This window comes from Antennarius striatus, chromosome 2, assembly GCF_040054535.1.
Source record: "Antennarius striatus isolate MH-2024 chromosome 2, ASM4005453v1, whole genome shotgun sequence".
Lineage (NCBI taxonomy): Eukaryota > Metazoa > Chordata > Actinopteri > Lophiiformes > Antennariidae > Antennarius > Antennarius striatus.
This window is the reverse complement of record NC_090777.1, coordinates 12,389,369-12,416,633: the sequence shown is the minus strand read 5'-3', so window position 1 is coordinate 12,416,633 and position 27,265 is coordinate 12,389,369. Positions and strand designations below refer to the sequence as shown.

At 41.3% G+C, this 27,265-nt stretch overlaps 3 protein-coding genes across 9 annotated transcripts in view; all 3 read left to right on the top strand.

Annotated features, from left to right (window-relative positions):
- Nucleotides 1–4,826, top strand: part of trim33 (tripartite motif containing 33) — a 32,323-nt gene extending 27,497 nt beyond the window's left edge. For 2 of the 4 annotated variants that reach the window (XM_068331446.1, XM_068331464.1), the window contains 3 exons: nt 829–981; nt 2,750–2,800; nt 4,060–4,826. In XM_068331446.1, coding sequence (XP_068187547.1) covers nt 829–981; nt 2,750–2,800; nt 4,060–4,284 — 429 coding nt within the window. In that variant the 3' untranslated portion in view covers nt 4,285–4,826. The remainder of the gene's footprint in view (nt 1–828; nt 982–2,749; nt 2,801–4,059) is intronic. The other 2 variants (XM_068331455.1, XM_068331473.1) reach the window with 1 other exon arrangement.
- Nucleotides 4,827–5,667: 841 nt separating this feature from the next.
- Nucleotides 5,668–12,043, top strand: slc66a1 (solute carrier family 66 member 1). Its single transcript, XM_068333171.1, has 9 exons — nt 5,668–5,795; nt 6,710–6,892; nt 7,228–7,441; nt 7,522–7,651; nt 7,890–7,977; nt 8,515–8,669; nt 8,764–8,856; nt 9,818–10,003; nt 11,004–12,043. Exons 3-9 carry the CDS (start codon nt 7,251–7,253, stop codon nt 11,088–11,090), a joined length of 930 nt encoding a protein of 309 aa, XP_068189272.1. The 5' UTR covers nt 5,668–5,795; nt 6,710–6,892; nt 7,228–7,250; the 3' UTR covers nt 11,091–12,043.
- Nucleotides 12,044–13,141: 1,098 nt separating this feature from the next.
- On the top strand, nt 13,142–27,134 carry nr1h5 (nuclear receptor subfamily 1, group H, member 5). 4 transcript variants are annotated; one of them, XM_068332209.1, is made up of 12 exons: nt 13,142–13,260; nt 13,565–13,667; nt 16,837–16,976; nt 22,524–22,922; nt 23,004–23,144; nt 23,251–23,375; nt 24,179–24,277; nt 24,365–24,455; nt 25,189–25,305; nt 25,379–25,468; nt 25,568–25,681; nt 26,606–27,134. In XM_068332209.1, exons 3-12 carry the CDS (start codon nt 16,877–16,879, stop codon nt 26,806–26,808), a joined length of 1,479 nt encoding a protein of 492 aa, XP_068188310.1. In that variant the 5' UTR covers nt 13,142–13,260; nt 13,565–13,667; nt 16,837–16,876; the 3' UTR covers nt 26,809–27,134. The 4 variants fall into 4 exon arrangements, with proteins under 4 accessions (XP_068188310.1, XP_068188304.1, XP_068188311.1 ...); XM_068332203.1 differs by having other exon boundaries at nt 16,834–16,976; XM_068332210.1 differs by lacking the exons at nt 13,142–13,260; nt 13,565–13,667 and adding an exon at nt 14,497–14,514 and having other exon boundaries at nt 16,834–16,976.
- Nucleotides 27,135–27,265: the final 131 nt, after the last annotated feature.

Genomic DNA, 27,265 nt, shown 5'->3' with positions numbered 1-27,265 from the left:
TGGTGGATTTCGCCATGAAGGTTGAGTACAACCAGTCCTCTTTATAATTTGTGAAGAAACACCTTGGCGTCTTGACAGGAAGCCATTTGGACTGACGTGTCGGCTCCGTTTTCCATATTGTGCTTCAACCTTCTAGAAAATGAACCCAACTGACTTAAAGTTTGACCAGTTTTGACCAATAGAATCTCAAAACCGTTATTATTGAAGATTCTCAAAGGTTTCCACATAGCCTCTCTGTTTTCAAAAAATTGTCTGATAAAATACCTTCTGTCTTCCTGATCTATGCATTTGTTCTTCTGACAGATTTGTCAATCCATTTTTTGTACTGATTGTGCGTGATTTGTCTTTGCTGCCTTCTTCTTTTTGGAATCAACACGCATTTTTTTGTTGTTTTCTTCAGTTGATTGTTTAGCCTGCATGTCTTGAGTTTGATACAGGCAGGTGTGGAACTCTGTACAAGCCTAATAAGGCTTCGTTCCCACCTTGCACAGTTTTTGTACTCGTACTGAATATGTGCTAAACAAATAAATAATAAAATAAATAATTTAAAAAAGAAAAATCTGCCACCATGGTGAATGTTGATGTTCTGCTGCTGTGAATCCACCATCGATGGTCCAACCTGCCACAAACTTAACAGATGGGTTCAGGTTACACTTTTAACTGGTGTTAAACTAGATTCTCAGTTGGAGGTAATGTTCGTACCTTTGTGGCATCACCAGTGATCACCAGCGTCTAAAATAGGTTCCTCACTTTCTGCTGACAAAGTTTGTTCCTTCGAATCTCCAAGATACTGTACAGATGTTCTCTGTCCCACTTTTGTTAAAACAGGTACCAAACTACTACAAAATAATCAAGCAACCCATGGACCTGAAGAAGGTGAAGAGGAGGCTCCAGTCACGGAGCTCCCAGCACTACCGGTCCACTCTGGACTTTGTGGTCGATATGCGCCTGGTCTTTAAAAACTGTTCAAAGTACAATGAGGTGAGTAGCATGAGACTTGAGCACGCTTTGCTGAATGGCATCAGTGTCTGTGTGCATGCCGAGGGTTAGACTGATATAAACCTAAGTTTCAATGCTAGGTTCTCTAGACGCCTTTAAATAACAGTTAACTTGAAAAAAGTGAGTGACTGAATAATTAGAACGAACAATGTTGTTCCGTCAACATTAGCTATCAAATCTCTTTAATGAGTCCAGAGTGGGACAGCGGATATATTTGTCTAACCTGCTGTGAATACACTGCTTGACATTTGGAAGGGGAGTGGGACGTGGTGTGTCCAGCTTGTGTTTGGTTTTGTCCCCCCACTAACGCTGGCTGTTGGTTTCGAGGAGTTTCTGTTCTCTCTTCACGTCGCCTGCAGGAACTCCTAATAAGCTCTGTTTGCATCGCAAGAACATTCTGTTTACTTTTTGGTGAATGACTGTGGTCACTTGATTATTTCATATTTCATCTTGTGTTTATTCATTTACACATGAAGGAATGATGTCTTTGAAAGTATATTGGAAGTATTAATTTGTCATGTCACGTTTGGATGCTGGGTACTGTTTGAATTGTCTAGATCTTCCATACCTTCTTTGCACAATGGAACAGAAGCTTCCCTCTTATGGACTTAGTATGAAGTCTGCTGAATATCACCATTATTACCCTGTCCGACCACATGGGGGGGGGGACCATCGCTTTCATTGAACGATGAACAATGTCTGAACCCAGACTTCTGAGGGAGAACGAGGGATTTGGTTCATAAAGACCCCTTGATGACAGTGGTGTTATGATATCACCAAATTAACAGCAAACAGTAATGTCACACTGAATGGATTTCAGTAACGCTTAAGAGACCTTGTGACATTTTAGTTTAAATGACATCATGTTATAGAATATAAGAAGTGATTCATCAGGCTACAGTCTCTCTCACTAATATTCAGTAAACATGAAGTACAACAAATGTAAGGGCCTAGATTGTACTGTGAAAATCTATTTATTGATTTAGCTTCCTGAGCTAAACATACAAGAGAAATATTGAGTTTGTGTAGATGAAGGTTTTGATGATGATGTTCCTATAAATTTGCCACCAACAAAATATAAATCACGCAATATAATCTTTTTCTAACCTCTTATAAACCGAGTGAATGTACTTAAATGTACTTCGAGGTGGCAGTAGCTCAGTCCAGGTGTCAGCTCACCTCCCGAGCACTGCCGAAGCACCCTTGAGCAAGGCGCCGTCCCCTTTATATGTTGCTGCATGCCCACAGGCCCCCCTGTGTGTGTGTTTTGGGCCTGTACACACTATATACGCATGCGATTAACTAACTGCTAGAGTGTGCTAACATTTTCCCTACAGGGATTAATAATGACGTATATTACTTTTACATTTACATTTAAAAATGAAAGAATTGAATTTAAATGACACCTGTTGATAGCGTTATCTGACATTCGTCAAAAATATGGAAGATGTTTCTAATGAGCAACAGTTAAATAATCTGCGATTGAATTATTCCTGTAATTATATCAAATACAGATTAGTGGCTGTGGCACTGCGCTTTTCAAAATGTACTCATTTACAAATTAATTGGAAAAACTACAGCAGATCAGCTAGAAGTCAAACTGAATACATACATGATTTGCTGTTAATTTGTGCAGTATGAATCTTGCATCTTGAGCGCAGTATGCCTCAGAACTCTAACATCTAACCTGCCTGTGCTGTGAACTCTTTTCTCCCCACCTTGCTGCTTCATTATTGTTGCCCTTTTTTAGATGTGTCGAATAATCCAGGTTTATGATGAGGAGAAACAGATTAATACGCAGGTAAGATGTTTGAAAGAGTGCACAGATGTCCTGTCCCTGTCCACTGAGGCTCTAAGAAATGTTTTTACCCTTCATCTCAGAGAACTCACTTGAAGCTGACATGAACCGTTACACATTTTCACAGGGCTGAAAAATGGATCATTATTATTTACTCTTCATGAAAGGCAACAGCAACAGTGTTTCTGTGTCAGTGTGTTATCCCATCCATGTCAGATGTCTTGAACTGCACTCCTGCTTGTCTGGTTGGAGGGTGCTGTATTCAGCCGTGTCTGTAACAAAAGAGGACAATCTAACATCCTCACCCACATCAGTCTGTCCATTTGAACCCCTCTCGTCCTCTTTCTACCTGTTTTTGGTTTAATCAACAAACTACTAACTGAGTATTTGTGACTTTTTCATACGTTCAGAGCACAACACTGAATGCCTTCCCTGAGAAAGAAGTAGTTCCCGTGTGTGAGAATAGGCACCTTTGACTCCATGTTTTGACTTCTTGCACCTCCCAAGTTTGATTACTGACTTTTCCCTCCCCCTTTGTGTGTCGCATGATTTCCACTTTGGTCCCGTGAAGCACCTCTGTCCTAATATAACCAGATCCTTAGTGTTGTATGTCACTCCATGGTGATATAGTACCTAGTCTAAAACATAATGACTTAAGGTGATGCAGATTTTTAAAAAAATAATTTTATTAGTGCATCCTCCACCCTGAATTAATTTAGTTCCTCTGATGTTTGCTTTTTTTACTACCTGTATTTTCACTCTCAGTTTGTCTTTTCCTCTTTCTGATGATGCATGCAATTTCCACATTTTTCATTCTGCTGTGTTATTTAATACGATGTACGTAATATATTTATGAAAAATGGGAACGGTCAGGTGACTCCATGCTTCTCCACAAGCGGAGAACATGTTTTGAAGTGATTAGACTCCGTTCTTGTTGATTCAGGGACCCTTAAACTGCAGTAAAAGCAGGTTCATGTGTTTAAAGCAGCTCTATTGAAATCTTGACATGTAAGTATTAATTGTGGAAATGCTTCATGGAGCCACAGTGGGTCAGGGCGGCAGGATATCTCAAGTGGCAAGGTTGCGCCAGGGCCACCCTGTCACCCGAAGTGTTAACCAGATCTAATTTGTCTCCTCATTCTTTTCCTCCTTCCTGCTTCGACCCATTCCTCCCTCCTTCCTGCTCAATGATGCTCTCACACCTGCTTCCTCCATATCACTCTTCACCTTCCTACTCTCCCTTCCTCTTCCACTTCTGGCAGGTTGGATCGGAGATGGCATTATCCGGTGAGGCGGTGAGTTTGTACTTTGAAGAGAAGTTGCAGCAAATATTTCCAGGGCAGAACTTCCCTGAGGCGCCCGAACCCGTGGAGACCCCAGAAACGAAGGACAAAGAGGAAGACGAGACGGATGACTCTGATGATGATTTCGTACAGCCAAGACGCAAGCGGTTAAAAGTGGATGAGAAGGTGCTTCACATCAAGTGAGAACAATCGTCAACAAACAAGTGAATTAAACTGTCTTCCTCACATTTTCACACTTCTCATTTTATAAAGAATAACAAGCAGACATGATAAGATTCACTGTACAAACTGTTCATCTACCCGACTTTGAAAGAAGTACTATCCACCGCTAACACATCTGCCTACACCTGGACTTTTGAAGACAGAAATGTGGAAGAGATACATTCCCTTCTTAATTCATGGAGATGCGGGGACTTGTTTGTACAGAGTTTGAAGTAGAAATTGTTTTGCAGTAGTTAAAGATTGGCTGTTTTTTTCCCTTTTTTTTTGCTATCACACATTTTCATTTGTAGATTTGTTGTGACAGTTGATTATAAACTGTATGACTCCCCTGTTCTCAGTTCTCAATGTATATTATATCTATACTTTGACATGACACCTAGCAAGTATTTGTATGACTTTGTGGAAACTATGTAAATAAGAGAATCTAGCCCATCAATGGTATTCCTCCAGTATAGATGTTTCAGTGTGTCATCAATAAAACTTTGTTGTTGAACTCTATCAAATGTTTTGTGTTCGTTTATGTTTGGCTTTCCTTCCAATCCTTAATGGATCAGCTCACCCAAATTACAACAAGTACATGTTTTCATATTCCCCTGGTGACGTCAGGTCATTTATGTATTTTCATTTGGTCAGGTCGAAGCCTATTTCAAAATCGTTAGTGGCCACAATTCACAGAAGGTGAATACAGTTTCAGTTTGATGCATTGGATGAATTCCATCTGATATGTTCTTGGATAATCCACAAACTAATCTGTCTGTAAGAAATGCACAGGATTGACCAATAACTTGAGGCAAAGCGGCCGGCTGACTTATGGAATGTAAGTGGTTCAGAAATGTTAACGTGGAAACCTCACAGGTCACAAGAAAGACGGTGGATGTGTTTTTAGTCGGAGTAAACATTAAAATATTGAACATTATACACTATAACCTAATATTCAAGAAGATGGCGCGTCATGTTTAACGTCTGCTCAGAGTTTGCTCAGATTCTTTGATGAACTGGTTTTTGCTGTGTGGCTCTTACATTTCACTGACTCAGTAAACCCGGACAGAGAACCGGTATGAACAATAATTCACTTGGAAGAGAATCCAATAAAATAAACAGTAACTATTAAGAGGACGGATGGAGTTCATCAGCTCCAATGTTTTCTGTCGCCTACAATAGATATGGAAATATAAGCCTGTTAAAACTTCTGCTGTGTTAGTCCTGTTTATTACCAGGAAGCACTTCAGGATGCACTGTTGCACACTCAGTACTAAAGCACCTAACATAAAGTCATTAGGAGGAAGCACGATCGTGGAAGATGAGTGTGCAGCAAAGCCAAACTACCACCAAACCAGATGACACCAGCTCCCGGGCTGCTGACTCATCAGTCTGTGGCTGTCAGCTGACTCCTCCGTCTGTTTCTGAAACAGCTTTTCTGTCTGATCTCTTCCCCTTCAAAGTGCAGCATCTGATTTTATCGTATTTTCCAGGTAGGGAGTGCTTTTTCCTTTGTTCCTCTGTATTTTCTCGTTTGTTAGAATGTATGTACCAGTGACCTGCCACTTTCACATCTTTGTTTTTAAGTTGGATCTAAAAACATTACATTGAAGACTTTTATTGCTTGAATCATAATGAAGCAATACATCATCTTCACATATTACAAAAGAAAAGCGGTCACAGGCGATTTACTGGAAGTTAACATTCACAAAAAAGCTTATAAAGGATTTGATGGTTTTTCCCCCCATGACTAATAGAGGTCATTGTTTTTCACGGCTGTGTTCTAAAAAGAAAGGCTAGCTGAAGAATGCAGGAGGTCTCCGGACTAATGACTGCCCAGGACTAATGAGTGAATTAGTGAGTGGAGCAAAATAATCCATTTTAACACGTCATGTAGATATGTGGAGAGTATATGAAAAGTGTGGTTGCTGGAACATGAGACTGGCATTTCTAAATTATCCAGTTCTACATAAAATTAACAATAACTCATACCAGAAGTTTGGTCCACAGCCTTATATATTTTAACAACTGAACAGTCTCGACTGCAGACACCTGAAGACTGATGCTTAATCTTGTCCCTCAAATTTTAAAATCATATCAAATTCTAAAAGCGAAAAGATACTCTATGCCTCAGGAATATGCTATAAACCTAATCATTTGTTGCCCTTTGATTTGTCTGTAGTATAATTCTTAGTATAAATGTATACATAAAAATAAACGGATGTAAGAGAGTTTGGGATCTTTTATCATTCTAAAATCACAATGTAAATATGAATTGCTGAAAACTTGAAAACCTTTCTGACACAGTATCGATCTATGATAACTGTGGGTCATGGTGACTGTATATGTTATTAAAAAAACCCGGACTTTTCAAGATGTCAAACTAAGTCAATCTTTTATTTTGAAGGCCTGACCCACTTTTGAAAGCCACAGGTCTCTGGTCACGTGACGGTTGCCCGCCGTGACGTTTCAGTCCAACAACAAATCAGATCACGGGATCGAGCTGGCGTCTTTATTACCTGCCGCCGAGGCCGCAGACGTAGGAGGCATTTGTTTGAGCAGGTTGGAGTGACATTTTAGCTTCTCACAGGTGAGATGAGTGTTTCATTATATACATTGAAGTCATGTGTTGACGATTTTGATAGACACAGACACGGTTCGTTCCTTTGTTTTCGCTTCGCTTTTTTTATTATGCTTCTAGCTAACATTAGCCAGGAAGCTAGACATATGTTTGTGGAATGTCGGACTTCAGTTGCGTGTTTTTAATGTCATAGAAGTGCGTTTTCCCAAAGTATTAATGTAAGTTAAAACTTAAGCTTAGGCTTAGGCTTAGGCTTCCGAAGATGAGCTTTATTACAACGTTTTAAAACTGCAGGCACATGTAGGAAAACAAATCGTAACTGTAAACATTGTCTTTGGGTGCAGGCATTTTTTTTTTCCGGTAGGCTATGACGTCAGAAGGGGTCCTCACACGGGGGGTCTTGGGACGGACCAGTGGAGACAACTTCACCAGTTTGTGCCCCAATGGGACCGAATGGGTTTGGAACGCGCTGAAAGAATGTGCGCAGGATGGGAGGGACATGGCGAGCATCTACCTGGGCCTCCTGTCCATCCTCTGCTTCATGGTGTCTTCACTTCCGTAAGTGTTTGTTTGATCAGAAAATGTGTGTGTGCATGCAGATGAACAAAGTACAATACTTTTTATTTTCTCGAGTGCAGACAGTACTACAGGTCCTGCAAAACAGGGAATATGGACCAAGCGATCTCTGTTTGGTTCCTGCTGCTGTGGTTAGCAGGTGACACCTGCAACCTGGTGGGCTCCCTCTTGGCAGATCAGCTTCCGCTTCAGGTGAATTGTAGTGATGTACTCGTTGTTTCAGTGTGAGGCAACGCTGTGGGTAAGGTGTTTTTGATAAATTGTTATTTTCATACAATTTGCAGCAAAGTTAGCAGCCATGAAAACATTGATTAACAAAAAACAACAACAATTTGATGAGTCCTTTCAGTGTAGTTGTAAATAGCTGTTTGTTTTGTGTGAAGAAAGTCATATTTTCATGTTGTCGTCTGTCTTTCTCCCTGTCATCCAGACATACACAGCCATTTATTACGTTTCAGCTGACCTGCTCATGCTGGCCATGTTTTTTTACTACAAGATGAAGAACAGCATGAGGGAAAGTGAGTGTTTATTGTTTCTTGCTCAAATTGTGTTTTTTTTATTTAAATGAAATGGAAACAATTTTATTAATCCACCACAGGGGAAATTATTTGTCCCCTCTAGTAGATTGGTTGTTAGTCACACTCAGAAGTTTTTTTGCCCAACACGGGTATTTGAGCCGGCCACCCTCTGGTCCTCAGCCTGATTGAACGGACTGCCGCTCCAGCAGCTTTTGTTAGTTCAATTTCCAAAATCCCAGTTTATATAAAAATGATCACAAATATGTATTCTAAAACGGCAGTCTTCGTCTTTAATGATTCATGTATTAAAGTAAAGTGAAAATGAAGGCATTGTTTTAGGTTTTGCTGATGAGTCAGCCAGAACAGGTCCAGACACAGGAAGAGTGTAAACAGTGTACCCTGTGGTGATGTCATCATCATATGTTGTTGTTGTTTGTCCCCTTATAGACGACCTTTGAAACTATGACCCTACTTTGGAGGAATATGCAGAAACGTATTTTCTGGAAGAGATGAGCTAACGTGTTGTCTCTATTCCAGACAGGAGCGTTTTGCACATGGTGGGTGCCGTCTGTGTCCTGGGCCTCACCATGAGCTTTGCCCGTCTACCAGCATTAGGCACAGAACAGGAAACGAGTTCTTCTGGTTATAGAGGCCGTGCCTTACTCTCCGTGTTTGATGTTAACCCTGTTAAGGTCAGCCTAATTAATTTGTTTCATTAGAGTCCTTAGGGAAGAGATATCGATGTCTCCAACAAAGCTAATATTTTTACTGCTTTTGTCAATTTAGGAATTTACTCCAAAAGAGATTGTTGGTTTCTCCATTGGTTCAGTGTCATCAATGCTCTACCTTTGTTCAAGGCTACCCCAGATGTACACCAATGTGAGTTTGACAAGTTTTTGCCACAACTGTGAACATGATTTACATAGAACAAGTAATGATGACCAGATGGCACCAAGACAGTGTAAGGGAAGTTCAGCTTCCCTATCGTGTGATTATAGAGCACTAGATCCAAAATACTTTTTAAAAAATAATTATTTGTTCTTAACTGTCATGTGTCTAAACCTCCATCCAAATGTCGTGAAAGTCAAAGTAGGTTTTGTGTAAAGAGGCAGACAAATAAAGTCATCACCTATTTTGTGCAAGGAACCAGAAGCACTTGCATGATAACTTTAATTTGGTGTAATTAGAAGAAGAAGAAGAAGAAGATACACTTTATTGATCCCCTAGGGGAAATTACATTTGTCACTCAGGTGTTTGTTACATTTTTTTTTTTGTGTTAGTTTTTCACACTATGTATGTACAGGCCCCTGAAACAACCACAGCACACAAAGGGGCCTGTAATCATGCAGTTAGTATACAAACACAACATCAAGCTGTACATTGGGAGGCAGAGTGACGGGCAGCAGCTTCCTGGAGTGCGCCCCAATAGAGCAGCTTGTAAGGGGGACGGCACCTTGCTCAAGGGTGCCTCGGCAGTGGCTGGGAGGTGAGCTGACGCCTCCCACCGTCAGCTCACACTCCGGAGATGTTCTGGCGGGAGCGGGAATCGATCCACCGATGGCTGGGCGATCTGTCTTCAAGACCTCTGCTCTACCGCTGAGCCACTGCCGCCCCCAAGGAATCTGTTTGTTTGTTACAAGAAACCGAATGTTGGATTTACACGATATTTTCACCAAAGATGGATTTTAGTATGGCTGAAAAATGATTGCATTTTGGTAATGATTTAGATTTGTGACTCTTAATTCACAACATATCATAAATATAATTCAGAGGTGAACGTTGCCAGATGTTTCCCCTGCAGTCATGATCTCACTCGCCCTACCATACTCTCTCCCATCAGTTCAAGAGGAAGTCGACGGAGGGTGTATCTTACTTCCTGTTTGGACTGATCATTTTGGGAAACGCCACATACGGCCTGAGTGTCCTACTGAAGAACCCTGATCAGGGCCAGGGTGAGGGAAGCTACCTGGTCCATCACGTGCCCTGGCTCGTCGGCAGCCTTGGCACCCTGACCTTCGACCTCATTGTATCCTTCAAAGGAAAGAAAACACAGCCGGTGCATCAGGGCCCCTATGGTCCCCTCAGTCTCATATACATGCTAGATTTTATACAGCTCTGACCTTCTGCAGAGGTCAGTGTGTGTGAAGAGGCAAATAATTTACCTGAACGTTTGTGAGAGATTTGGACGTGCAGTGTGCCCTCGTGCATTCGCACTTCAACGCTTGCAACTCTACCTCATAACAGATTTTTGGGAGGCAGTCACGTGATACCGTACACGCATGCTATTGGTTGACGGCCTCCAGAAGTGAGCTATGTTTTGTGAGTCTCGGACTTACGTGAGGCACAAAAGTGCTTTAAACAGTCGATAAAAATGTGGGAAAAGGTAATACAGATGGAAAGTGGTTTAAATTACCATAAATAAGATAAATAGTTCGTCGCTCTATCATGGAATTCGTTAATCAAGTGTGGTTCCTGGAATGCATTAATCGTGAGGGACGAGGGTGCACTGTATTTGGTATATTTGAAACTGTGGTGCTCACTAGTAGAATTGATGATACATTGCAACTTTAGTGAATGTTCCCAGAGACCAATCAGCTCTGTGGTGCTTGAATAAAATCAGCAGGTCCTAGAATTTGTTTCAGTGTTGCTGATTTGACTGAATGCAACTTTATTACTAAAGGAGAAAATCATTTGAGCAAAATGAGATAAAGTAATAATGCTGGTTGTTTTATTCTATTTGTATTTTTGGGCAGTTAAAGAGGTCAGAGCATTAAATTGCTTCTACCCTGAGTACTGTGGGGAGTTGTGGGAATGTTGGGGCCACTTCATTCACTTAGTAATTTAATTCAGTCGAGCGGATACAACAAACCTGCAGCTCAGTACTCTGTAAACATAAATTCTTCTTTTATCCATGTCTGTCATCACATAATGTTTTCATTGTGAACATTGTTGTTTGTAATCTCTCCTCTGAGAAGAATGTAGAGAAACTCTGATTTTCTGGAGATTTCCTTAATGCTGTGTTTCAGATCACCTGCCAGTTCATAATTTATCGCAAAGCTATGTCACCGGGGGATGGCAGCACCGACGAAACGAGCCCACTGCTCAGGGCCTAAACCAACAATGTCAGAGTGTACTGGTGGGACGTGAGCACACACACACACACAGTCCCAGTGAAACTGCAAACACATTCCCATCGACATCAGGATAAATTTTAAGTCTGTTTGATTTTTAGAGGTATTTATTATTCTCTTCTTAAAAATGGAATAGGACTACAATCATACTGACAGATGTTTGCTTTCACCTGGGACCTGCTACAAGCGTTGGATTTGTGTTGCTCCTAATGAGACGGAAGGAATTTTTGGTTTCAGACATGGAGGAAACTTTGTCACGCTGACCCCAGTCTCCTGGTTTTAGGTCACAGCCTCAGGTTGTCGATGTTGGATGTCTTGTAGATGCGAGAAACCTGTTGGCGAAGGTGACCGTCTCGCAATGTTTTTTTAATGTCTTCATGCTGATTGCTGTTTTTAAGTTGTCAAACACTTCAACAGAACACCGTTCAGTGCTTGAAGCTCCATCTGACCTTGTTTAGTGTTTTAGAATTAACTCCTGTAACTTGAATCCGTTGTCTTCTTTGGGCTGTGGTGTTGTATCTGATCGGAGAAGGCAACAATTTTTTCAGACAAATTCCAGATGTATATTTTGTGTTGCCAGATTTTGATTGCCATTTATGCCAAGTGCGCTAATGCCGCCAAAAATGTTTTTAGCATGTCTATTTCTTGAATTCAATTTTAGGTACTTTTTTAATATTAATCATAAGATTTGATTTTTTATTTTCAAATACTGTCACTTGACCAGTTTTTATTTGCACTGGTGATGAAAGTCACGTCTAATAAAGATTTTCACAACAATGGGAAATTTTACATATTCATTTCTTTTAGGTTCAATGTATTGCACAACAAACTGTTTTGTACCTCTGGAAGTGTTGTCTGTGTTAATGTCAGTGTGCTGTATAAATTTAATATGTCGATGTTAATAAAGTATATCTTTCTATTGTTTCTGATTGAAATGTTGATTGACACATTTATGATCATTTCTGCTCATGTTGGCATTTCCTCATTTTGAGATTTTTACTTTGCCTGCTCGAGAGATGAAAAATCCCAAGAGGAATCATCTTTATGGTGTACAAACGTTCATTTTAAAATGGCTGTTTGTCATTTGTCATTACACTAATAGTGATAACGCTGAATCTGATACACAACAAATTCTACAATTCAGATCGTTTTATATTTAGATGTAAGTGATGCATGGTAATAACATTAAATCAGCCTAAATCATAATTGAAAAGAATCATGGCCCCTGCAGTCGCCACTTGCCCTACTGTACGTTTTATTCAAGGGCTGAACTTGAGACAATGTGAGCACAATAAGAAATATCAAGGCTATTGACACGGAGATAGTGGGTTGAGTAGAAACAGGAGTGTAAACGCTGCCCCTGTGACCTGACTGAGACGTTTGGAGCTTATAGTCCAGCTTTCCAGTGACCTGCAGGTGAATAAAAGTCACGCTGGTTGTCGAGAAACATGAAGCTACACCCAGGACACCTTTACCATAAATTAGCATCAGCTAATCTAACATCTTATGTCTGTAGCTTCATTTGTGATCAACTTTGGTGATTTTTATTCTAGCTGCCCCTCCTGTGAAGAACAACTCGAGGGCTGCTGCTCATCCACTACAGTTCACTTTTTTTCAGCTTCCACTCTGTTCAGAGTTTGAGCCCTGCTCTTGGCCCTGATGTTGACCTTTGACACTTTGCCTTTGCTGACCTTCACCCCCAGCAACTGTGTTTGACCTGCTCCTGGGAGGCCCTGATAGCCGTGTTGTTTTTCTTCATTAGCAGATTCACTCTGGCCCCTCCGTCTCCCCCTCCTCCCTCCCTCTCCCACGCATGCACACACTTTCTCTCGCTATTAAACATAATGCAGTCAGACCCACTCAGCGGTAAGGGCCCGCCCACCAAAGAACCAAGGTCAGTGTTAAGAGTTTGCTAAGTATGTGTGTGTGTGTTTGTGTGTGTGTGTTGTGGTGGCTATGCAGTTGTGAAACAGTGGCAGAGATTATTCTGTCGGGTCGGGGAGTTGGCAGGAAGAGCCGGTGATAGGGAGCGTTCATCAATCACAAGGGATGAACACGAAGCTGTTTATAAACAGTCTATCCTGGGAATTTTTTAATGAGATGATTCCAGTTCCTCGATGCAGGGGAGCCAAGGGGCCTTTGGGATTCAGAGGTTGTCAGTTCAAATACTCAGTCTAATAGAGAAGCCCCGGCCTGGCACATTGTCTAGTCAATGTGATATTTCCTTGTGTTGACATACATGCAGACACCCTCAAGTGCTGATGTTCCCCAACTTGATTTTACAAATTCTTTCCAATAAAATGTCCTTAAATTATTTGTTCTGACGGACTTAACTCTTGCAAGAGAACATTAACAGGAAAATAAGATTTATTTATTTTTGTCAGGTTCCTGTGTGCTCACACACAACAAGACCGACTGTCTCATGAAAGCCTCTGTTTACTCTGTGTGTTTGTGAGGATGGAGGCTGGGCTGGAGTCAGAGTTAAAGAAGTGACACATTTAGGCAAAGCAGGAGGACGACGGAACGCTCGGCTCAGCTGGACCGCTCAACACATCCGTGGTGAGTCCACAACTGCTGCTCCTAACCAAACTAGAACTTACAGAGAACCCGTCACACACCAACGCGGAGTTGTTTTGTGATTGTTCACCTCAGAAAATATGTCCTGCCTTGTGAATCAGTCGTATCTGGTGGGATTAACAAAGTGATGTTTGACATAACATTCTATTTTTCTGCAAAAGATCAAAATTACAGCATTTTTTCCCATTTTGACAGTAATTTAAAGACAACAAAGCTAATAGTGCTGTTGTTATAATGATACTAGTTACATTAAATCATGTGACAGGAGTTTTAATAACCTGCGTGAATTTTCAGTAAGGAATGATTCCAACTATTATTCTATGTCTTTAAAAGCTGCATCTAATAGAACAGAGTACTGCTTTTATAAGGAAATGGATGTACAGTATTTGATTCTATTCAGAAAGTTCATACCAGAACAGCCGGAACACAGACGAAAAGGAACAAAAATGTAGTTTGACAATCTGCGTTACCTTCTCCAGGCTGGAGGAAATAGTTCCAATCGAATGTTTAAAGCAGATATAACAACCGTAAGACCAATTACTACACTCCCTCACATAGGAGAAAAATACCCCCTATCACCACAGTCGCATAGGCTCAAACATAAGTTATGGACTTTAGTCACGAATTCTGAGGCCACTTTAACATAAGCGTCAGTTTCCTGCGGATCAGTAAACAGTCCAGGCCATTATTGAGCTGCAGCTACCAGCCAGCAGCTCTGATAAAGAGAAGATCAGGCCCCAACCAGAGGTCATCCTGGACAGGATTTATGATGTGCTAAAGAGTTCTCCAGGCTCGTACCATGACGGATTCAGGACTAATGAGGTTTGGGGTATGCACACTCTATCAGTTTATTCTTTGGTCTCAACCGTTGAGGGTAAAATGATTTGCTGCTTTTTATTAATTTGTATCAATTTGGTGTGGAAACGACAGGCATCGCTCTATTTCTCTGGTATTTATCTCATCAGGCCACATTCCTTTTCTTTTGCTCACTTGTTCGAAGATGATTTAATTACATGAACGCTCTGGAGTCCAGTTGAACTATCCAGACTTGTTCTGAATGTGCATAGAAGGCCTCTCCTCCTTCCTTGACACTCGACTTCTGTGGGATGAGCCCTCGGAGTCAGGCCTGTGTCTAGCAGGGTGTCCACTAGTGTGAAGATCCATGGCGACATTTGCACTCTTTCAAATTTTGTCCTTTTCATTTAGTGTCACTCCAAGCTCTGCTGACTGTTCCCTGTCCTCCTTCCATTCCTCAGAGGTCAAACACAGTTGGATGAATGTCTGTTGGTTTGTTTTGGTACATCTGTTGGGACATGACAGCACAAATAACAACAGACAATCTCTTGGATTTATTTCTTTCCAGAATGGACAAGAAATCCCCCAGAGGCATCAGTTTGTGGCAGGACATAATGCAGAAGACACTAATGCATTAACTTTGTTTGGTTATATTAGAACTGCCAATAAATTCTCGAGTCATTTCTTTTTCAATGATCTCAGAACAATTCATTTTTAATTCATACTTCAAGACCCAGGCTAATAACAAGCTGAAAACAACTGTCCTCTGAGGAGAAATAATTTAACTACATAAATTCACTGAATCTGGAAATCTGAATTCACTGGACGTTGTTCCAGCAAGTGTCCACAGATGATCTCCATTTGAATCTCAGACATCAACACATTACTAGTTTAAGAAGTACTGGGGGTATCACCAGGACAACAATCCTTGAGTTAGATATGGACACCACCAAATTAAGCCATTTTTGTTTATGTGAAATATTTTTTGAAAGAAAACTATTAAACAGATTTCAATTGTGATTTTACCCCAGGATGACTTCTAAGGGCTGTCAACGTTTCTGTCCTGCCTCCAGTGGATTAAAGGTTTCACGTCATTAGTTCTGACGTCCCTCAGGGCTTTAAAGATCATACCTGACAAACTTTTACTCTGGTTTTCTTTAGTTTGATTTGAAGTTAGTCTGACATTTAACATGTAAAATCTGGATTGGTCAATGCAACCACATTGACCAATTCATTCAGTGTTATTTATTTGCTCTTCCCAAAGGACAACTTATCTTGAAGCGGTGTTGCCACCGTTCAATGTGAACACATGGGCACAAATTTACCCTTTGGACAAAAGTAAGACAGCCGTGTGGCGTGTAGCAGAATTCCTGTGTGATGTGTCACTAGGATCGATCGTGATCACGCCAGCGAAGGCTACAACGTCGGTGGAGTCGACTGCCTCATACTTTAACCCTGTGCTATCCACCAATCAGTCTCTGTTCCCATAATGAACTAGTGAAAGAGATCACATGGGGGTAGGAGGGCACTGTTAATCCTCGTAAGCATGCTGCATGTCAAACGCCACTGCTAAGAGATTTACAGGCCATTGTGGAGGTCACTCCTCCCTCTCCTCTGAGGGCGTCGGCCATGACTCCCCTCGCTCTGCCCCGGGCTGGTGGACTGCATGTGGGGGAGGCAGAGGTCCTTGAGCGCCTCAAATTTAACTGCTGTCCAATATTAACTGCAGCACAAACATTAAAGCGGTAAACAAAAGGCAGAGTAAACACACTCCCAAGGCTTAAAGTACAAACATGGTCAGACAAACCACACACCAGTGGTCCGTTTTTTTTTCCGTCTGCATCAAACCTGCCAAAAGCACGTCTGGGAAGAGTCGGAGAATGAAATGGTCACCAAAAACAAACTTTTACCAACTGATTATGTGAGTCATTTCATTATAAAGAGAGGATTCATCCTCTGCCACACACATCGTAACTGAGTGAGGGATGAGGGCTCCGTCTTTCCACTCTCATTTATCCACTCATCCTCTCCGTCCTCCGGTCTGGGAGTCTTGGGTCAGATCCAGATGTTAGGATCACAGTCCCATCCCTGCCCTTCCTGGCTGTCCCCATCATCTACCCCCCAAGGACTGTTAAGACCTCCTCCAACACATCATCCACCACAGAGCAAGAGCCTCAGCTGCACTCTTGCTCTTTGCTTTTTAAAAATAGGCTGGGATAGGACCGTAAAGAGACCTGGACACATCCTGGGGATTGAGGAATGTCTCTGCTCTTCTCAGATCTTTCATATCTGTGTGAATCCTCGGAGTAACTGTATATGTGTGTGTGTGTGCGTGTTTTGCATGTGTGTGAAGAAGGATCCCCTACTACTGGCTAAAGAACAGGTCTTCTATCCAGATGAGAGAGTGGACTGAGTTGGAGATGAGCTTTTCAGCAGGGGGGTTTCTCTCCACCACAGATGGTTACTGCTCCACGGAGCAGCAGCTCCAGTACTATGGTGAGTCCACACACACACACACACACACACACACACACACACACACACACACACACTTCTTCACTGCCTCTTTATTTTCCTTCCGTAAAATAAATGTCTTAAAGGCTTACCGTTACAGATGAAATGAAGGTATACTGATTTGAGAACTTGTGATACTCTTGTTATTATGTGAAAACAATCAATCCAATATTATCTATATTAAATAGGACACCAAAACGTATTTGGACGTGCAGAGCCCTTTAGATGTGAATGAATGAATGAATGAATGAATGAATGAATATGCTTTCTTTTTTTTTGTGGATGCTATTTTGGTGCCACCATTGCAAATAAAACCAGATTGCTAATGCTAGCAGAATAATTAGTTTTTTCTGATTGTTTGCAACTTCTCCATTGATCCTGACAGCTAACGTTAGCAACATGACTACTGCTAGCAGCCACCGATCACCAGGATCCCCTGCAATTTAAAAATGTGAATTCTGATATTAGTGCTATGGGTGAATTAAAGACCTTGTTACTGACTGACTGGATCTTGCTCTGCACCTGGTGGCAAACAGTAAAGCATAGAGAAAGAAAGAAACTACCATTCATTTAATAGTGATATGTTTAAGAAAAAATCTTTCCAGTTCAATCAAATTCAGGTGCAACCATCTTCTGCTGCTATCCGTGTTCCTGTAACTTTGGGATGTCCTCGTGACAAACAGCTCATAGCAGAACTATCTCTTCGTAGAATATAGTCCCTGTTATTTCTGTTCTTCATTTTTTTCTTCCACCAATCCTTTAAATGATGGAGATCTAACATGACCAGCATGACCAGTACACTGGTGTGGCCCCAGTCCTGACCAAACACTCTTATGAAGGCTATCCGTGTGAATGTGATATTTACGAGCATGTGTCACATGAGTTATTAATGAAGCAGTTCAGACGACCCATGTAAAACATGAAATTTGACAGAAGAAATAACTTTCTTCTTCTAATGAATGAATGAATAGATGAAGGAATAAGTAAATTCAAGGCACATGTTTTCTCAGTAAGGGCTTCCGTTGCCATGTATTCACATGGTTAGTTTGTATGGCGAAGCATGAGGGACATGTTGAAAAATAAAATCAGACATTACAAGTGACTTGTCTCATTAAGTAACTTTTGTGAGACAAAAGGTCAGAATATCTCGTTGATAGAACCAACAACAGCCCCGCCGTCGACCATGACCATAAAGCTGCTCCTCTAGAAGAGGAAGCTTTCTCCAATTCTGTCTGGTTCTTTCTTCAGAATGGACACAGTTTCTTTCATAATCTACACTGTCCTGAAATTTAACAGTAATGTCAAGTCAAGTCAAGTCAAGTCAAGTCAAGTCAAGTTGACTTTATTCCTTTAGTGCTGAATCACACCACGGGCGCCATGAAGTGCAGAAAGAAGAAGAAACCAACTGAACCCCAGAGAACAAGCATGAAGCGACAGTGGCCAGGAAAAACTCTCCATTGGGAAGAAACAGATCTTGACTGTCTGGTGGGCGGATCTCTCTCTTTACCAATACAAAACTAAGGACATAGGGAGATATGGGGGAAGATCTACACATGTATACAAACTATGCTGTACAAATATATAAATATAGGCATTTGTATTGAAATGTTTGATTTATGAATAGTAATGTGTAAACATCCAAGTATTTTTGATGGCTAATGCAGCCCCAGCGGTCTGATTTATAAAGAGTCTATGATGAGATGAGGTGGGTTGTCCTGCTTGTCACGTCTTCAGCTGAAGAGGTCAAGACTTCCAGGAATGTCAGTGCCGGGGTTCCCAGTGCAGCAGCATCATGGTTTCTTCTTTTTATAGGAAAGAGGTGATATAGGGGAGATACAAGAGGAAGGTAAAGGAATAGACGCTCCAGACTGCATTCCTTTAACAGGAGAGAAAGGATTCCCTCAGCAGTCTGGGTGTATTGCAGCGTGACCATTAGTGGGTTGTTCCTGACTGTAAGCTTTATGAAATAAGAATGTTTTTAATCTAGTTTTAAATAAACCTGGTGGCTAATGGTGGCTAATATTAGCTTCAGATAAATTTAGGTAGGACAGCCTACAGCTGTTTTATGGTTGTTGTGCGTCAGAGTGCTGACTTTAGGTCAGTTTTGACTTGATACCTGTACGTTTGACCCCAGGTGATGAACAAATTACATGCAGACTTGCTGTAAGCAAGTGGATTATTTATGCATGGTATCGTTACACAATGAGGATGTGACTGTGTGCACACAACCTCTTCTCATTCACTCTTTCAGTTGATGAATGAAGGTTGGTTGTTTATTTGCAGTATGGGGAGCTTGATGACTTGAACAAACTCCTTGTTGAGGGGGTGCAGCCGGCTCTCTGCGTGCAGGGGAGGCTGAGCAATTGTTGGATGATCGACTCACACTGACATATATCATCAACAGATTCTCCCTGTGCTGTCTGTCTACTGGTGGCCTAGTGGGGATAGGAGGGGAGGTCTGGGGGTGTGTTGTTGGTAATCTTGGCTCCCTAGTGAGCGTGGGATGGTGGGGTGGCTGAGGAGTGTTTAGACAGTCCTCACATGGTTTACAAACAGTGAGAATCACAGCTCTGTCACATGTTGAGAAGCCCCCCCGAGACTATCGCTGCTACACTTCAGGAAAGACAAGAAACATCTGGAGAGAGAGCTGAGGCAAGGACAATAGGAAAGAGGAAGGAGAGGTTCATACGTGCCTCTGTGTATTCATGTGACCAGAGCAGTGGGTTGGACAGAAAATTATGTAGTCATTAAACTTGATTACTAACTCATTTCAATATTTATTAGTCTCCATTCTTCAGCCAGTCACTACTTGTGACTGATAAATAATTACATTTGGATTACATCCACAGTAAAAGGCTCATCTCTACTTACCAGAGTTCCTCTGCTGTCTAAAAATACCAAATGAAAGCCACCTTGTTCAGGATTGAGGAGTTTTGAGTTTATCGTGGAATATATCAATAATTTTGGTTTCATATGTGTGTAATCACCTGAAACTAAGAATAATTGTGTTTTCAGGATCTTAGATTGAGTGTTTTCAGTCCTTCATTCTCACACCATAGGACTGAGTGAGATGAGGTCTTTTCAGTTGGTTGCAATCTGCAAAATCTGCCAAATCCTACAAACTAGACAACAAAAAGTCCCTCATGCTAGGAATTAAAATTAAAGATCATGTCAAGTATTGAGATTTGGATTTTTGCACCAGTTTGTATTTTTAGTACCTTTCCAGCTAGTTTTGTGAAAGATTTTGATTTTGAGAGTAAAAATACTGACCATAATTTCAAAGGACAGCATAAGGACTGGATGAGTTAAAGAGCTAACATAGTTCTGTCAACAAGTTAAGGATTTGCAGAGTCTACCTGGCGGACTATTGACGTCCAGCTGGCACCACTAGTGCCACTGCAGTTTCCACTGATTGTGTGGAAAGTGAGCAACATTAGAAGTGCGCTAAACCTTTAATAGATAGATAGATGAATAATTTATTAATCCTGAGTGGTATTTACAGATCTCAGGCTGGTTGTCTTTGTTCCAGTCTTTGTACGGAGCGGCTGCTGACTCTGGCCTCACATTGGCTCACATTAGAGCTTCAGACTCAGCAACAGCAGATCCTCAATAATTACAGGATCATTTTGTGATTAAGAAATGCTTGTTGACTATCAACATGTGAATGAGCCATGTCACTGTAGAATACAGCAGCTGATATCTTCAGAAGGGGCGAAAGCAAAACTAGTAGCTAGAGTGATTGCTGGTCTGTGTAAACGCCACAGCTCAATCACTTCAGAGACAACAATTTTGAAGATAACATTTTTTTTGGTCCTGTTGATTTAAGTTCCAATTCTCTTCTTCATACGACATGTCTCATCCTTTCAGTATCCATTTCCAGCAGTCCCAGTTGCACTGGTCCAGCAGTACTTTGAGAGGCTGCCAGTAGTCACACATGTTTTCTCAAAGGAGACATAACTGGCCAAACACAGGCTGTTGACTGGCTTTCAGAGACCTTCCAGTCCGTCATAACACTAAACAGCCATTACTGACCAAATGAAGCATCCAGAAGGGGATCAAAAAGTTCTAACTGGTGCTTGGAGCTCAGCTGCATCCTGTTTCAAAGGTCTGGACAAGTTCACATCGTCTCACTCCCAGCTTTATTATATTATATAAGAGCCATAAATTCCTGTAAGACCACGTCCCGATGATTCTCCTTGATTTCATAGCCACTTAATAGAGTTGCTTGAAGTGATCCATCACATTTCTGGTCTTACAAAGGCAATCGTTAGAGTGTGAAACATGTTTACTGCTCATGGTACTCTCGAGCTTCTATTTTTGGGAAGGTTATTTCCTATATTTGAAACTAATTCTTTTGCACAGGATCAGATTTTTGGAATATGCGGGTTGTGTTGCCGATGTAAAAATCTTACCATGGCGTTAGAAACCTCATCGTGGTTCTAAGACACCTGGATATCCTGCATGTATTTATTTGCTAATTTTCTTCATGAATTTGTGTGGTTACCGTGGGATTAGTTAGACAGAGTGATTGTGTGTACGTCTCTGTGGACAACTCTCAAAAAGTATGACTAAACCTCAAATGTTGGAAATAATCACAAGACCCTCCCCACATTCAGATGTCCATTGAATTTTAAAACGAGGGGACACCTTTCACAAATTTGGTCAAGGTAAGTAGTGTTGTAAGAATGTGTTGAGATTTCATGTCAACTTATGTAATTATTTTTCTTTTTTTTTTCAATTTTTAATGCTTGGTCTGAAAATGTTGTAGGAAAAAACATGATCAGTCTAATCGTTAAACCAGGTGGTCACCTACTAGATTACAAATATACACCAAGACTCAACGGTCCAACGATCTTACTGAATATACAGTATTTTTGGTCACTGCCCGCCTGGGTTTAGTCATGGGTGTGTGAATGTTTTAGTTTATACCATTAAATCTCTGATCTGCTCCCGTTGTCAACATTTGGGCCCTTCATCTGATTTTCTGCTACTAGACTCAAACAAACATGACACTGATTTATTTATTTATTTTTTGGTGTGTCACATTTGATATAAGCAGCAGGTCATCTACTTCATCAAACTGCTTCAAAAGAAATCGCTTTTTTAAAACAACTTTTAATCAACAAAACTCTTCGAAATTCATGGCACTCTGAAGGATCAAACCGCAGCTAAGGCCACTTGCATTTACTCATTATATTTTTGCAGTGAACTACAAAAGTTTAACCCTCAAATTGTGACTCCCTATACATAAAATCCTTCCAAGGAGTCAACTTGAATTATTATTAGTTCAATGTGGTTCATGAAAAGTTATATGCAATGATTTCAGTTTTCTTCAGGATAACTCTTAACTTCTGAGGCATCAAACTTTACACCAACACTTATCAGCATAGTCTCAGGTTGTTTGACCTGACTTTTGAGGCTTGTCATTATTATCGTTGCTCCAGTTGTTGGCTTCTAAAGTCATCTCACTTGCTGACACGACATTGATTCATCCTTTGATTTCAGGTCTTTTACATTTTTTCTTTTCAGACATGTTGGCAGACCCCCTGGGCTACCCCCTGCAAGACCCTGACCTCCAGCTGCTCCCTTACACTCAACAACAGTACAGCCATGCCAATCTGCCCTTCTCTATCTATGGCTCTCCACCTTCCTCCACCTCCTCTCCTTCCTCCTCGTCTTCCTCCTCACAGCCCTGCCATCCTCCATACCACTACAGTCCTCTCTACCTAGAGCCTCCCTGTGATCCCACCCCCGAGCCTCATTCTGAGGGGTTGGTTCAGGGGCTTGGAGTGTCAGGGTTGCCTTTGGTGAGGAAGACACGGCTTGGGTTGGGAGGGAAGAGCAGAGGTCAGGATGAGTTGTGTGTGGTGTGTGGAGACAAAGCATCGGGGTATCACTACAACGCTCTCACATGCGAGGGATGCAAAGGTATTTCTCACTCCATTTGCTATCTTTGTGTTTTAATCTCACACTCATCTGGGCCTTCTTTCTCTTCTTTACCTGCTGTAGGCTTCTTCAGACGTAGCGTGACTAAAAAGGCTGTGTATCATTGTAAGAGTGGGGGTGGCTGTGAGATGGATATGTACATGAGGAGAAAATGCCAAGACTGTCGGCTGAGGAAGTGTCGTGCAGTGGGAATGCTGGCTGAGTGTAAGTAACATCTGCAGTACGTTAAATGTTAAACATCATGTTTTAAAATTATACACCTTTGACAGTTTTGGCTGACTTGAGTCTGGGAATGTTTTTTCTTCCTCAGGCCTTTTGACTGAAGTTCAGTGCCAGTCCAAACGACTAAGGAAAGGAGGCAAAGGTAGAGGCCATGTCGAAGAGGAGACCACAGACAGCAGGAGGGTCACATCTAGCAGCAGACAGCCTGGACAGGTAATAGAAGATCTAAATCCGCCTTTTATTGATTGGATTATTACCTAGGGGGGATTCAATTTAATTAAAATCAATCAATTCTATTTCTACAGGAACAGACTACAACTAAAACTTATATCAAGGCACTTTACAGATAGACCAGGAAAAGACCTGCTCTTATAGAACCCAACTTGTCCTATGACTAGGCACTTTAGCAACTGAGACAAGGAAAATAATTCCTTTCAACAGGCAGAAACCATGAGCAGAACATTACACTCTTCGTGGTTGGCCACCTGCCTTGACCGGTTGAGTGGAAAAAGAGAGAGAGAAGGACAATGACAGCAAGAGAGACAAATCCAAGGACAGAGGTAGGGAGAGAGACAAAACAGAGTGAGGGAGAGAGAATGGACTCTCATAGCAGGCTAGGTCTGTGACAGCACAGCTACTGAATGGATTAACGGTAGCTTTATTACAAACGGAAGTCTTCAGTCTACTCTTGCATGTGGAGAAGGGGCCTACCTCACAAACTGAATCAAGCAACTGAGTCCACATTAAAGAAGCTTGATAACTGAACACTCTGCCCCCCCCCCTCTGCTTTTGGAAATGTTCAAAATAAGCAAACCGGTCTTTTTGGATTGCAAAGTTCCAGTGGTTGGATCACTGGGTTTATTGGGTGATTGATTGTCTTACTGGTTACATTAATGGTTAGTCAAGTGACCTTGTGATATTTGTCCTATTATTTCTCTTTTTAACTTGTACATTTGATATGTTGTTTCATACTCTTCATGCTTTCTTTCCTTTGTCTTAACGTCTATCTGTTCCAGGCTTTGTCTGTTAGCTTAACCCGAGAACAGAAGTACATAGTGGACAGGATGGTGGAGGCCCATCGACTGTACAGAGCACAGGACAGCAGCTACTGCCGGGTAGGTATCAGTATGAGAAACCAGTTGTTCTTCCAGAAACATTTAATTCTTAACTGGCCCTCACCATGTGGTCTGTTATCTGCTCAGTTGTTTGAGTGGCCATACACAGAAGAAGAGGAGAGCGTGTCTGTATCACCCCACCTGCAAAAACTGCTTCACTTTGTCAGGACAGTGCCAGGTAATACACATAAAATATATCTATATACAGTAGGCTTGCAAATCTGTAATCTAAAATCTACTCTTTTAGTTTGGGAACAAATAGAATCCAATAAAGTGAAAATTTTCAAAAAATATTTGATCATTTAAAGGAGTTAAAGGCAGGCGGGGCTGCTATGTGCTGATGTCATACCTCATTGTGAGAGGGGGCTCCTGTAAACAACTATGCTAACACACCAACCTATAAGTATACTTCAAAATAAATCAACTGGTATATCCTGTGCAACCGTGTGGCTCGCTGATGTTTTTGATTCTGTCTATAGCACAGAACAAGAAGGTATTGACTTGAGCAACTCTGATGAATTCTGTCAGTTTGATGAACTCATTATTGTCTTATTATATTGAAAGGAGTTAATTTAATAACAAGCTCATTTTATAGAGGGCAGAAACCAGTTTTAATTGTATTAGATATGATCAACAACCAAGGGGGGATCTGTCTGATTCTTGTCATACCGTTATCCCGGACAGAATTTTCCCTCGGAGGTCTATATGCACCCAAAACTGACCTTGTTAGGTTTTGAATTTACTTTCCAAAGGGAGAGCTTAATTATTAACAATTTAAGTCAATATGCTTCAGGACATAGATTGTATAGATGTACAACAGACATTGTCGCAGCTTTATTATAAAATGATAACAAAGGTTTTATCTAGAACTTCATCAAAATACATCAAATATTTAAATTTTCCCCTGACAGGTTTTGACCTGCTGGATTTTTCAGAGCAGACCTCTCTCTTGTCCGTCTCTTCTCTGGAGGTAATGTTCCTGATCTCAGCTCAGTACTTCTCTCACAACCCAACAGACCCCAGTCCAGGTTAGTTCACATACAGACACATCTGTCAGTCCACATGACTTCCATCCAATCTTTATTTTTTTTCCTTTATCAGACAAGCAACTTTTCAATATGTCAACACACAGCTGGTTGAGAACTGTCGAGTCAAAGGATAGTCTCCACACTAGGATGTTGGTCAACTCAGGTGAATCCAGTCATACATGCAGTCAGAATTTTTTTGGGGGGGGATTTTAAACCTGTAAACAAAAAGGTGAAGTTACATCACTGTTTGTCCTGTGAACAGGGTGCAGTCAGGACCTTTGTGGATTGGCGCTCAACTTCTTCCACAGCATGGCAACCCTGCAACTGTCGGAGGCTGAATACACTCTGCTGACGGCTACAGCTGTGCTCTGCTCAGGTCACACCAGGAATCTAGGCGTTCTCTTTTATATGAAGAAATAATATCAGCTGTCAGGACATGGGACCTCCATTTCCCATGGATTTGGTTTGTGTGTTCTATAATGACTGATGGAGTTTTGTGAACCTGGGTAGAAAGGATGGGCATTTGATGAGGAACACTATTTGCAATAGAGCCTTTTTGGACCATTACACATAAACTATTTTTGATTGATTGTGATGGAAGGGGGAGGTTCAGTTGCTATCAGAGAAATCAACAAAATTTGGAGCTAAATCTGCAATTAATCAGTTATTATTTTGTGATCTGAGTCCCATTGAGTTGCTCTATTTAACTAAACAAATGAATGGCTGAGTTGATCTTTCTCCAACTACGGACTTGATCGAGCCCCACATGGTCTGCAGTTTCATGCTTTGTTTCAGGCATTACAGCGACTGTAGGTAATAGTGTCTACACTACCATCCGTTTGCCAACTTCCAAGTCCATGATATAAACACACAGACATACACTGCCTGGGCAGAGAAATGACAAATATTTTATTGAACTACTTATAGTATTGTTTATAGCATATATTCTATGTGTCATTGTTTTGATAAGTTCATGCGATGTCAGACTAGCTTTCCCACCCAAGATCCTGTATTGATGATGGAAGAAGTGTTTGAAGTCCTCTTGAGCACATCCCCATCGTCAGCGGGTCGGTGGGGGTCGATCCATGTTTGACAATGATTGTCATGCTTCTACCGCTCACATTGTGAACTTGGTCAATTGTAGAGTGTCTTAAACGTAGCTCTGAGTTCTACTGTAGATTTTTTTTAGTTTGATTTCACCAGTGTATAGTGATGATCTAGTAGAAGGCTCCTATGAGGCTAGTTAAAAGCAGGAAGTGTGTGTTTTAGTGATGTTAATCTGTCTGTTCCCCTCCTGTAGATCGTGCATCCCTGCAGGCAGCCAGCTGTGTTGAGAAAATGCAAGAACTGATTCTTGACCTGCTATCCAGAGTGTGTGGGGCCCAGGCCGGAGCTGCGCGGGGGGGACCACAGCGTTTTGGCCGCCTGCTGGGCAGACTGACAGAGCTGCGAACCCTCCATCACAACTATCTTCTTCTGACAAGGCAGCAGCATGGATTCTGACAGGACTCACAGGAAATGGTGCAAATTCACCAGAATTTCAAGGCAGTTTCTAATTTGCATTTCAGGACTGGATGTATAAGCTGGGAAATTTCTGAAACACAATTATTCAAATACAAAGGTTTCACCACATGCTTACTACTTGATCTCAGCTGACTTCAGTTCATTCAGCCATTACAATATTGAATTTTAGCTTCTCTTCGGACTGAAGTTTGTTCATGGACAAGAAATTTTATAGGTCTTTTATAACTGTTTCAAACGGCTGACGTGTATACTTCAAACTTTTTATTATGTTTACTATTCCTATTATTAAACAGAGACTGAATTACCTGGAGTGTCAGGAGAAACAACCTTGACTGAAAGTGGGGACTATATTGTATTTACTTTCACCACCCTGGTAGCCAGTGTTAAAGGAAAGAACACAAACTGCTGTGAAATATCCCAAAAGGTTTTTTAATAG